At 37.5% G+C, this 13105-nt stretch overlaps 1 protein-coding gene across 1 annotated transcript; it reads right to left on the bottom strand.

Annotated features, from left to right (window-relative positions):
• Window positions 1-2379: 2379 nt before the first annotated feature.
• On the bottom strand, window positions 2380-12708 carry pmela (premelanosome protein a). The gene is made up of 12 exons (XM_079858338.1): window positions 12545-12708; window positions 10903-10998; window positions 9589-9735; window positions 9170-9310; window positions 8687-8848; window positions 7983-8291; window positions 7100-7849; window positions 6833-6988; window positions 5881-5983; window positions 3895-4103; window positions 3709-3796; window positions 2380-3596 (listed from the first exon to the last, which is right to left on the bottom strand). The coding sequence occupies exons 1-12, from the start codon at window positions 12612-12614 to the stop codon at window positions 3446-3448; spliced, it is 2382 nt and encodes a 793-aa protein (XP_079714464.1). The 5' UTR covers window positions 12615-12708; the 3' UTR covers window positions 2380-3445.
• Between the last annotated feature and the right edge of the window lie 397 nt (window positions 12709-13105).

Raw genomic sequence — 13105 nt, 5'->3', positions numbered from 1 at the left:
TTTGAGTCACAAGTCACATGATTTTGAGTTTAATAGTTAAAGTTTTTGAGTTGTGTAATTAAAAAATGCAAAAGACACTAAAAACAAATTGAGTTTCTTTGTGTAAATATGTTTTAAATGTCTTTTAGCTTAAAGGCCCACTGAAGTGCCTTGGAAGCTTTGTATGATGCGTTGACATAATTTCCACTGAAACAGGAAGCTAAGGCGGGATATATTGAATGCCTCCCCCCTTTCAAATAGCCAATAGTGTTTAGTTTACCTCACAGACTGAAAGTTGTACTTGAAAGCACCATGGAATCGAATCCGAGTGTCTATCACAAAGCCGTGAACTAGTACAAATACCTCCCTCCTCGAAGTGAATAAATTAGCCATTTCATTCTTAACCAGCGTCCAGTTGGAAAACGGAATAAAATTTGAGCGTTTGAGCAACCGAACAGACATCTCCAACCCATGACGTGTCAACAGTCGCTTTGGCCAGGTGGTATTTATAGCATAGGGGGCGGAACTTTAGATTCTAGAGAGCATTTGATTGGACAGAAGATGTGATGAGAAGCTGAAGTCCTCGATGATGTCATAAAAATCCGTGATCCATTTTAGCGGAAGTGAGGGATTGTACGTTTTTAATCTCCTAAATGCGAATTTTGTCATTGTATTGGAGCACACCAGCTTATTCATAACCTTAAGGCTAACATATTCATACTAAAAGCTAAAAAATAATCATTTTGATTTCAGGGGGCCTTTAATGCCGTGGGAACAAACTCTAAGCCACATTAACCTAAAATATTCTAGTAGACTGTAATCAAAAGGTCCATGTAGCATATAATCCAAATATTAAAACTCTGAAAACATATGATTCTTAAGATCATCAAAAGCCAGTTACCTTATTTTTATTTATTAATTTAGTTAGTTAGTTAGTTGTGTAAACTTATTGGAGGCTTCAGTGTAACCCATCTATCAGGGATCCTCAAAATCCACATTAGATTGCAATCGGAAAATTATTACAAACACTCGATGGTGCTATTTTATGGATGGTAACTGACTGTAATATTATTACTGAAATCTTGTTAGTAATTAGTTACACTAGTTGTTACTGCAAAAAACACTATTACTGTAATGCATTACTGCCCATCACAGCTGAAATGGCAGGAAATTTCAGCAAATGCTGTTGAACGCCAAAGCAAAGAGGATTTTGTTGAAGTCTGTCCACATGTTAAGACTGTGTTGACCATGGAAAGCTTCGTGCTCTGCCAATGTAAAAGGTTACGTCCACTTATTTATTTAGTTTCATTCAGGCAAAGAGTGACTGACCATTAACCCTCAAGTCATTTGTTTGACTTGAGCTTTAAGGCAGTCATTTCAATGAAAACCATCAGAGACTTTCGGTCCTGGATTGGGAGTTGTCATATTAGGAACCACGTATTCTCAAAACCTGTTGAAATCAAAACAGTAATTAAACAAGCTAAATCTTCTGGATATCATCAGTAAATTACTTCCATATGTAGGATGTGTGGTTTCTTGAGCCACAATTTATGTAATCATGGAAAAAGCATGGTATGGCATAGTCCAGGTTTACAGAATTGGATCAGCCCGACAGGCTCGAGGTTTTATGCTGCGGCACCATAAAAACTCCCCAGGTTTGCATGTAAAGGGAAACACAGTTCATCTGAGAGCGACGTCATCACATACCTATACCTTCACGTTTGCATCATTGGAGAATTGGCACAAAATTAAAATGGATCCTTTACTTTGTTAGTGCACAATACTAGTCATGTGGTGAACATTCATCCATGTAAGTTTATTCACAAATTGTTTCTTTTTTTGTCAAAATCTGAAAATGTACTTCCCTTCTGGAATGGCCTTCCTTCTCTGATGATGTCAGCTGATGATGTCACCTGAATAGAATGCCCACTTTTCTATATCCAATCAATTCTCTGCAGGAAAAAATTGTTTTCTCATTAAATTTTCCGTTTCACTCTGAAAATACGTCACGAGTATAGTCGGTCGCAACTTCTGGTTCACATAACTTTTACATTTTCAATTTGGAAAATGCTGTGTGCTTCTCAATTGGAAGGCTGTGTACATGAGCTGCCATGGCATCAAACACCGTTGAAGGCTGTCTCAATTGGGAAAATCCTTGGAAAGCAGCCTTCATTTTGCGTCCATGTTTTGAAGGATGCATCAAGTGTATCCTTCATCCAATCACCCACAATCCTTTGCACAGGCAAGGAAAAGCATGAGGTAGCTTAGAGGCAGAGTAGACCCCATGAGGGAGATCCAAAATGTGCCCGCACAAAACACAAGAGGCAAGACAGAGGAGCACATGGCAGGGGAACACCAACCCGAGTCATATGCACAAACAAAGACCAACAAGCAAGAAATAACCTCACATAAGTGACAGGACATGTTTTTATTTAGGGGTGAGAAGTCATTAGTGTGGACATTATCCATTATAAATAAAACATCAGACGTCTTGGGTCGATATCAAACAACACATGGTATGTCGAAAATACAAACTATATTAATAAATCATTTACAATGGAATAAGAGTATTATAATAATCTCTACTCTATCTCTAATAAGTTCTACAAAGGTAATTGGGGAAAATACATACTATTTTTAACTTAAATGTTAATATCAATTTACTTCATAAAAATTCTTAATATTGTATAAATGCTGAACATGAGCAAAGGTTTTCTTGAAACATTGAATAGATAATTTGAAGAACAGCTGACAATGTGTACAAGGTCTGTAATAACCTGACTATTCTCTGAAATTATTTTACCTGGGTTACTTATAGGACGATTACATGTATATTCCCTATAATAGTGAAAGACACTCCCGCCCTGTTAGGTAAAGTGTGAGTACACTTTGGTTTTGTTAGAGAGCGTAGATTAGTTTGGGCGTCTGAAGACTTTTCTTTTAATTTTTTTAATATTTTACTTTACTTTTAATTTTTACTCTTCTTGCTTGTCAATTTAGTTGGTTATTATGAGTTAGTTAGTCTTGTATTGTTTTTATTTATTTTTCATTTGGTCGCCGCCCACATCCACCCCACCCCTCCATATGTGAATCCTTACCATTTTTTTTTTACAATCTTCTGTAAATAATGCAAGTAAACTATTGGTTTTGAACCACTTTGCATTGCCTTTTGCTCTGCACTTATAGTATATTTTTAATAGTTAGTGAGTGTTACAAACTCTTGATTGACAGCTGGGGTCGTTACAAACACTGAAGGGAAATGAGTCAGATTATTGCAGCCCAAGAGAAGCTAGCCATTGACAGGAAAAATCTGCAACTGTTTTTTATGACGACATATTATTCTGCGACAAAGGCATGTTACATTTGACATTTCTTGTTATTACAGTACAATGAGGTCCTCACTCTTTATATTTAATTCTCTTGTTGAGAGATTGTATAGACTTTGTAATATGCTTTAAGCTTTCCTTCACACCACTCGTCCCATCAGGAGTGGACGGCTCTCTGCAGCGGGTCTCCGGCTCAGAAGACTCCACAGCATTAAAGACACTGAGTTTCTTCCAGAACTGAAACTGCTGCTGGTATCATCTTCTCTCAGTGGATGGTACTCCTTAAACCGCCTGCATACAAACATACGTGAAGGGTTAATGTCATATAGCATTATTTCATTTTAACTATAGGCAGCATACAATAACATATTTGATTTTGATGAAATGTGTATTGGTGTCTTACCTGTATGTAAAAGCAATGGCCCCCACAGCACAAATAAAAACCAGGACTCCCAGTATTGCTCCTGCTGTATTCCTTGGTGAATTTGTGCCTATGGTTTGAACAAGAGAAGTTGTAAGGTTCTAGGGCAGGTTCAGGAAAAGAAATGTTTATTATTTTAGATACGCTTTGAATTTAAATGACACTTGCCTATATCCACGCTGAGCATTGCACTGGTTACAGCCAAGCTGACGTCATTGGTCAGAGACACATTGATGCAGAAGGTGCCAGAGTTGTTGAAGAACTGTCGCAGCACGATCTGACACTCAGGGGCTGGAGTCACGTCATTACACTGCAGGCTCTGGACAGGACTCATGCAGTCTGCGTCAGACACCACGGTGCACACTTGACTGGGCAGGCTGAAGAGCAAATATAACAAAATTAACTTTGAATCATTCAATTGAATAAGGGGTAGGGAATGTGAATATTTTAAGCTTTGATATTGTGTATGGTTAGATGTATTGGGTGGATGTTGTGTATTGTTAATTGTATTGTGATTGTATGGCGAGACCAAAGACCAATTTTCAGCTAAGGCTAAGTACAACAACAACAATTATATTTAATGTTCGACCACTGTCATCATTATAACCAGTTTAAAGTCACCATGAAATCCAAAATGACAATTCTTATTTTTTTTATGAGTATTACATTATTCTACGAATATAATTTTTATTTATTCATGTGCCCTCGTAATATTTAATCAAAACAACTTCCCCTCCCTCTCTTCTCTGATGATGTTTACACTGGCGTGAGGGCGGTATATAGCATATATTGCCACCAATAGCAAACCACAAACATCCGATCAATTCCCCACAGACAAAATCAAGTTCCGCCCTGCATTTGATCTTGTTCCAGAAGACTTTTCACTCAGAGATACATCACCAAGCAAATGTTTGTGCTTTGTTTCTGTTTGATATAATTGTAAATCTATTCAAATACTGATATTGTGGTCTATAACTCCTCCCCGAACTTCCCGCTGTCCTGTATCTTGCTCTCTCATTGGCTGTCGGTCATCGCTGATGTAGTTTTCAGTCAGAACACATTCACACAGCAGGATTTTGAATCGCGCTGCGATCATCTCAGATTGCGTCTTTGATCATTCACACTGTGTGATTGTCACTCGCGTGAACAAACACCGATTTGCCTATGATTTTGGGCAAAATCGGGGCTAAAATCATGCAGTGTGAACTCGGCATAAGCAGGGTATGAGCCTAGTCAGTACCTGGGATGGGAGACTCCTGGGAAAACTAGGTTTATGCTGGAAGAGGTGTTAGGGTGTGTTCACACTTGGCATGTTTGGTTGGATTAAAACTAACTCTGGTGTGATTGCTCTGTTAAAGCGGTTCATTCGAATAAGTGTGAATGCTGTTATCTGAACCCTGATGCACCAAACAAGTGGATCGAGACGCTGAAAAGATGAGTCTCGCTCCGCTTCCAAATGAACTCTTGAGCGGTTGTCCATGGACTGAAATATGACACTAAAAAGGACAGAATGCTCAAGTATACCTGTCTTTTCTCATCATAGTCGTGATGTTGTCCATCACAGTTCGGTACAGGAATCAGAACCGCGTCTCCTCGAGAGACGGAGGGATTCCAGCCTCTGTTTTGACTCCTTTACACATTTTATAAGCTCTTCACGAGTTCTCAGCTGGTCAAAATGCCATCATATGTAGGCTACACACATACAGCGAACGCATTTATCCCAGCTCACAGCATTGTTTTGGATGTTCGGTCACGAAATATACATAACAAAAGCCGACCAATAAGGTTATGAACATGTCTTTAGGTTTGTGTTGCGCTAAGCCAATGTGAACGCTAAGCAGACCTGGACTAAACGTTTTTCGCTTAGTCTGGACCAAACGAACAGAACTACAAGTATGAACACACCCTTAGTGTGGTCTGTGTGGGTCATAATGCCCCAATAGGGTGAAAACCTCTCGGATTTCATCAAAAATATCTAAATTCGTCTTTCGAAGACTGAAGGTCTTATGGGTTTGTAACGACATGAAGGTGAGAAATTAATGACAGAATTACATTTTTTGGGTGAACTAACCCTTTAAGACTATAATAAAACAGCTTTGAACAGTAAAGATGATATACAGTCAATGAAATAAATGACAGTGAATGAATATTTACCTTCCCTGACATGTGACTGTTAGGTCCACAGCATTTTGCTCCAGCTCTGTGGCCATGACCACCACATTATTCACCTCCACAATCTCAACACTCTCTATTCCCTCTGAAGGGGGAAAACATACATGTAGAGATCATTAAACACACTTGTAGACAGGCTATTTTTGTGCTTTTACACAGTTTGATTTACACTTACACAAGTCTAGACACTACAGTTGAAGTAGAAGTGGGTAACACTTTATTTTAAGGTGATGTATTACAAGTTACTACATGTACTTACTATAGTAATAACAGTAAATTATGGATAATTACAAGTAAATAAACCTCAACCAAATCACAATCCTACCCTAACCCTATCGTAAATACATGTAGTTGCTTAATATTACTCAGTACTTAAATATATAATTACACTGTAACAATGACACCATCAAATAAAGTGTAACCCCAATCCCTAACCGTAACTCTATAGTAATGTAGTTAATTTCTAAATGTCATAATCATTTAACAAACAAGTATTCATTACTTCAATGAGCTCATTATATCTGCATTAAATTATTACATTGTTTAAATTAATAATTTTTTTTAGCTAACTGCAACTTTGTATGTGTACATTTCTGAAGCACTTAACTTAGACAGTAACCTCTGATAACAGAACACTCTAAATTGTAATATATATGCATTGACTTACTATAAGAGATACATTAGTAGTTAACAGTGTGTTAACATGGTCTTGATACTGCTACACAATTTTTGTTGTCATTAGATGAGGTTATGGGTGAAACGTTTGACAGTTAAGCCAGGCCAGTAATGCTGAAGTGAAGCAAAGTTCAAGTTGGCTGGAGTTTAAAGATCAACAGAGTCTATTGCATGTTTCCTCTCTGGGGACAATGATGCCCAAAAGATTCATTTTCAAGTATAATAGTATTGTTTAGTGATAAAAAAAGAAAGTACTCACGAATAATTGTAAGAGTTGTAGAGAAGGAGCCATAACGATAAATCATACAGTTTGTTTCGGCTGGCATTTCTGGTGCTTGCCGCTTGGCAATGACAAGAGCTGCCTGTGCCACCGGTTCAGCTTCACTCACTGCAGCCTCGGGTATGCTAGTTACACCTGCAATTACAGCACCGATGGAAATAGTTTAAAAATACAATGCAATTAATTGGTTATGGACTTCTTTATAAAGTTATGGTCATCATCTAGAGTGAGAAGAAAGTTTCTCACCAGCGATGGCTTCGGTTGCAGGTACAACAGATGCTCCAGCTGTGTCTTCAGCAACCTCCTGAGCAACATTATCTAAGTCAGCTGCTGTATCAGTTGCTGCTACTGCCAAATCATTGGCTGCCACAGTGATGACATCGGCTGCTACTGCCAAATCATTGGTTGCTACAGTGACGACATCAGCTGCTACTGCCAAATCATTGGTTGCCACAGTGACGACATCAGCTGCTACTGGCAAATCATTGGCTGCTACAGTAACGACATCAGCTGCTACTGCCAAATCATTGGTTGCTACAGTGACGACATCAGCTGCTACTGCCAAATCATTGGTTGCCACAGTGACGACATCAGCTGCTACTGGCAAATCATTGGCTGCTACAGTGACATCAGCTGCTACTGCCAAATCATTGGTTGCTACAGTGACGACATCAGCTGCTACTGCCAAATCATTGGCTGCCACAGTGATGACATCAGCTGCTACTGGCAAATCATTGGCTGCTACAGTGATGACATCAGCTGCTACTGCCAAATCATTGGCTGCCGCAGTGATGACATCAGCTGCTACTGGCAAATCATTGGCTGCTACAGTGACATCAGCTGCTACTGCCAAATCATTGGTTGCTACAGTGACGACATCAGCTGCTACTGCCAAATCATTGGCTGCCACAGTGACGACATCAGCTGCTACTGGCATGACATCAGCAGGCTGAGGAGAAACAGTCAGCACAATGCTTTCCACTGCTGTGGCATCATCTGGCAAAAAGGAAAAGGCAACAACTGATGAATACTTTGGGAATGTCATTCTAAAATCTCCTCAAAACACTTTTTGGATTAAGAACTGTTCTTGAAATAACATGAAATATGAAGTTTGAATATGAAATTCTACCTGTGACGGGAACAGTGGCAGCTGGAGTTGGATTGATCTGACAACCGTTTGAGATGGCTGCCATCACAACCACCTGTGGCCTGAAGGAACCAGTTGAGAGGTATGTGTGGCTAATGGTAGTTTCTCGAGAGATTAGAGTTCCACTATTGTCACCGAAATCCCAGTTGAAGCTGATGTCTGATCCACTGAGATACTGACTCGGGTCATGCAAATTAATGCTAAAAGACACAGCTCTGTTCTGGATGAAGCTTTGGTCACCCTGGTTGATGTCACCAACCTGAGATAATGTCACTGCGAAAGGAATCTGGTCTAGAATAGAAGAGGAAATTTCATTAGGGGCTTGCAGGAATGTGCTCAGTGAATGACAACATTGGTTTACTCTCCAGGTGAACAAACTAGGCTTAATGTTTATTTAAGTACAGAGATGATAAGAGGATCCCTACACTCAAAAATCAAAGCTCTTTATTGGCATCTATGGTGCAATGAAGAAACTTCATGGAATCTTTCCATTCCACAAAAGGTTCTTTATAGTGGAAAAAGGTTCTTTAAGAATTATTCACTGAAAAGTTCTTTGGGGAAGTTTGGTTCCCCAAAAGGTAACCAATGGAAAAAATGGTTCTTTTATGGCATCGCTTTAAAAAATCCTTTTGGAATCTTTCTTTTTAATTAAGTGTAGATAAATGTGCAGTTTTCAAACTACTCACCAGTGATGGAGAACTGGGTAGATGCGTAACCAAGGGGAATGAAATTGTCTTTGCCACGGGAGTGATAAATGACCACTTCCATGGAATAAGAGCCAAGAGGCACATTGTCTGTTTCAATGGTCAGTAGAGAGGAGGGACCATCAGCCACCTGCCAATATTTTCCTGAAAGAGAGAAACAATGAAAAGTGTTCGAAAAAAATCAAACAATAATCAAACAACCAAGCTAGCCCTAAAGTCAAAGAGAAATTATTTTAAATTAAATGGCAGATAAGAAAGTTGTACAAGTCCATAATTCTAACCCTTAAAGGGATAGTTCACCAAAAAAATTTTAATTATCAAATTATTTTTGGGTGAACTAACCCTTTAAGTCTTCATAAGGTGTTGATCCAGGACTGTGTCTTACTTGCATACGTTAATCCATCTCTCCACTATATTTGTATATTTAAGACTAGAATAAGACTACAGGTTTAAACGTGCTCTTACCCAACATCTTCCATACATAGATGAAGCGGGGCTTTTTGTTAGAGGTCCTATTGAAGGGTGTCCTGTCAGGAAAGACACCTGTCCATTGTTGAGGCATGTTGGACTCAGGGTATACAGTCTGGCCCATAGTATATGATGTTCCTAAAAGATACATTTAATTCATTTTAGATACATAAATATCTAAATCTGCAACATATTCCTAACAAACAAGAATTAAGAATCACATGCAGCACTTCTTTCTTCTGCTTCGTTTGCAGGCAATAACAAGTGATGTTTACATAAAACATACATATTTTTCTTTACATAAAATATCTAAAAACTTAATATTAGTTTACAAAATTTCTATCTATGGCAGTGCAAAAATAAAATATTACATAGTGTAAATGTATTGTATTAAGGACGCTTGGATAACTACTTACCATTAATGGTACAGTTTCTCGCCCACACCACCTGTCCATCAGGAAGTACTGTCTGGTTCTGAGGAAAACCAACATCAATGTTGAAAGTGGCTTTGGCTCCTGTCAGTGTTGGAGAATCACTTCTGACTTTAAAAGTCACCTCTCCACCTATGACACACAAAAAAGGTTTTGCAGACACATTTTAAAAGTAAGGTAGCATGTATAGCATTTCTTCTTCCAAAAAACCTAAGAGACTAATAGCAATGAATAATTTCCACTTGTACCATATCCTACTCTATTTATAAGTAGGTGTACATGGAAACATGGTGTAATGAAATAATGATTTTCCCCCCATTGACATTTGAAAACACCTTGAGCTCAGTGCCTTATGCTCAGAATTCAGGAAAAACTAAATATGTGTTGACAAATATAAACATAAAACATAAAAACAGACGTCACATAAGGCAAAATGTGTTAATTTAAGAACACTATGCAAAATTACTAGTTTTATGTAATTTGTAACTGCTACGACAGCGGAAAGATGTATGGGTATAATCTGAGTTATTTTAATTTGAACCGATGAACCGATCTGTGTTCCTCTATTGCTAGAATGAACATCAGAAGGTATGTTGAAAGATACAGTAAAGCATACTGAAATGTGTCATGTCTCATGTAGTCGCTCAATGAGTGTTTCAACTGGCGAAAGACAGTGAATAGCTTGTGAAACATCACTAAAATGACATTTATATAGATCAGTGTGAACAATATATAATATATAACATTTAGCATGCTAGTTAAGAAAATCTACTCTAGAGAAGAACATTTTGATGAATATGCACTAACACTATAATGTATATTTATTATATTTTACTATAATATTTATACTGTACCTGATATTTAGCCAAATTAATCGATATTGAATCGAAGATCAGTATCGAATCGCAAGCTTATGAATCGAATCACCAATTCACGAATGAATCGTTCACTGATTCAGGTTCATTAAAAAGATTCAGCTTGTTCACGAACACCACTGTCACGTCTCTGAGCGCGTGACGATTTCATCAGTTCAAAATAACGAGGAACGACATGTTTTTATGAAATGTTGAGTAAAAAGTACGACATTATTAGAATGTAGTGAAGTAAAAGTTTGCCAAAAATGAAAAATACTCCGATCAAGTCCAGATACTTAAAAAATGTACGAGGCTAACAAAGTAAAAATACTTTGTTACTTTCCACCACTGCTTATGCTTTAACACTTTCATAATGCGTGCAAATCACTGAACAATAAACCAGAATGAAGTGTGAATGAAGTTGTGTGTGTGTGTGGTCAAATACCTTTCCAACAATCTCTGTATCTGGGATCTCCATCCCTCCAGACCGGATACATTTTGGAATTCCATGAACGATAATGTGCAAAGCGAGTTCTGGATTCTAGAGGAATGATGGAAAGAAATAGAGAAGATCATCTCATTTTTGAAAGAGCATTAAAATAAGTTTTCAAATGAGTAATTAATAAAAATAATTTATTTGTTCAAATCAAAACCTGTTCATGGGGCAACTCTAGATTTTGTGATTTTTCATTCTCCTAACAGGCCCAATTATTTTAAAAAAATCATTAGATGTGCGAAGTGCACATTTATCTGACCCTTATACTTCAACTTTAAACCAGCCCTACAAACACTAACATGATGCATTAGGTAAATACATACAGACGACAGTCTTGCAATAGATTTTTCAAAATTAAAATTTTCATCATAAGCTAAACTAAGTAAATAAGGTATTTCAGTTGTTTAAGGTTGGCTTAAGTTCAAAAAGACTGAAGAGAAAAGGTCTGAGGTGAAAAAGCACGAGAATGTGAGGGTTGGCAAAGAGAGTCACACGACCTCTACAATCCCATTCAATCCTTTTCATGTGACTTTCAGCTGAGGGTACCAGTGTAATCCCCACTGCTGGAATAAGATCCCGCAGAGCTCTGACGTCTCACTGATCACACTGTGTGTCTGGACGTTTATCTGAACGTGTACGCAATTATATGCACATTTCTTGCCTTTACATTTGATTCATTTGGCAGATATTTTTATCCAAATCATTTTTAGGAAATCGAAGCCTTGGCCTGGTGCTGCTAGCGCCATGCTTTACCATCTGACATCACACCCAACACTATGGGTAATAAAGTCAAAGAATGGTCAATTATCGCTCTAAAAGTGAGCCTCACAACAGGCCTCTTTAAAACATTGACCATATTGGTCATTCAAGTACACTAAAAAAAAAAAAAAAAAAGTTTATAAAAAATTGTTGGTAAATTTCACACAGTTACAAAGAAACAGCAAGAGTTGCAATGATTGATCATTAGTAAAAGTTTACAAGGGAGTGCTGATGTATAAAGTTTATAAGATTGATAATTCGCTTTTCTACATCCATCGTTCAGTGTCAGACAGTGATCAAAGGCCTTGTGGCAATTGATTGAAGTACAAATTGTAATAAATTAAAAATATTTCAAACAATTTCCAGTTGAGGGTCTAACACAAATATTCTAGAAGAAAAAACAGACTGAACTCTTGGAGTGATTGTCCTTAAAGGGAAAGTTCACCCAAAAATGGAAATTCTGTCATATTTTACTCGCCCTCAAGTTGTATCAAACCTGTATGAGTTTCTTTCTTCTGCTGAACACAAAATAATATATTTTAAAGAGTGTTGGTAATCAAACATTTGATGGTAGCCATTGACCTCTATAGTATTTTTTTTAAGTCAATGGCAACCGTGAATGTTACCAACATTCTTTAAAATATATTATTTTGTGTTCAGCAGAAGAAAGAAACTCATACAGGTTTGATACAACTTGAGGGCGAGTAAATGATGAAAAAAAAAATCTATAATTAACTATCCCTTTAATCTATTTCATACTTTCAATGATTTTTTTTTTTACATTTTCCATCTCATGACGTGTATTTAGTATATAAAGAAGAGAAATACTCACTTGAAAGTGCTCCTGAGGAGAACGTCAGAATGAGAAAGATGAGAGTCGTCCACATGATGGCTGTATGCATTGATGACTACAACACCACAGTCACTGATCCAGCTTTATACTCCAGAGACCCATGAGGAGTCCTGCACATTCTTCAACACCAGCACCCAAAACCAAACCCCCAACCTATGTGACATCATGGACGTGTGAATAACAGGCTCCTCCCACACCCTCAAGTAATCCTATGAGGAATGTTTGCAAATAATTCATTACAATTAGTTTTGTAACAAGTCTCTTCAAACAATTGATGAAGAACATTTTGTAATTCAGTAGGAAGATGATTCCCATGAATGCTCTGGTCCTCTGGATATTGCTAATTTATGAAATGGAAAAAATATACAAAATAATAAAGATGCTTAAGCTTGGGTGTCCCACTTAACCTGTATTCACTCTAAATATGAGCATTCAAAATCAATACATGCCTGTTAAAATCGGGCCTTTTTGAGATGTAAAAAATGAATTAAGTAAAATCATGTCAAATCGTTTTCCACTTTTAATGTAATATTCACATAA

The sequence above is a fragment of the Squalius cephalus genome, assembly GCF_949319135.1.
Source record: "Squalius cephalus genome assembly, chromosome: 22".
Classification (NCBI taxonomy): Eukaryota; Metazoa; Chordata; class Actinopteri; order Cypriniformes; family Leuciscidae; genus Squalius; species Squalius cephalus.
The sequence above is the reverse complement of the archived record's forward strand: the minus strand, read 5'-3'. Positions and strand labels throughout refer to the sequence as shown.

What these genes read in the sequence shown, in the direction of transcription:
- pmela (XM_079858338.1), bottom strand. Translation starts at nt 12,614, where the DNA reads ATGCATACAGCCATCATGTGGACGACTCTCATCTTTCTCATTCTGACG. An exon ending in ACAGTCACATGTCAGGGAAG is followed by an intron (nt 4,104 to 5,880) that starts GTAAATATTCAT and finishes TTTGCTCTTCAG; the next exon opens with CCTGCCCAGTCAAGTGTGCA. An exon ending in GCCATTGCTTTTACATACAG is followed by an intron (nt 3,597 to 3,708) that starts GTAAGACACCAA and finishes GTTTGTATGCAG; the next exon opens with GCGGTTTAAGGAGTACCATC.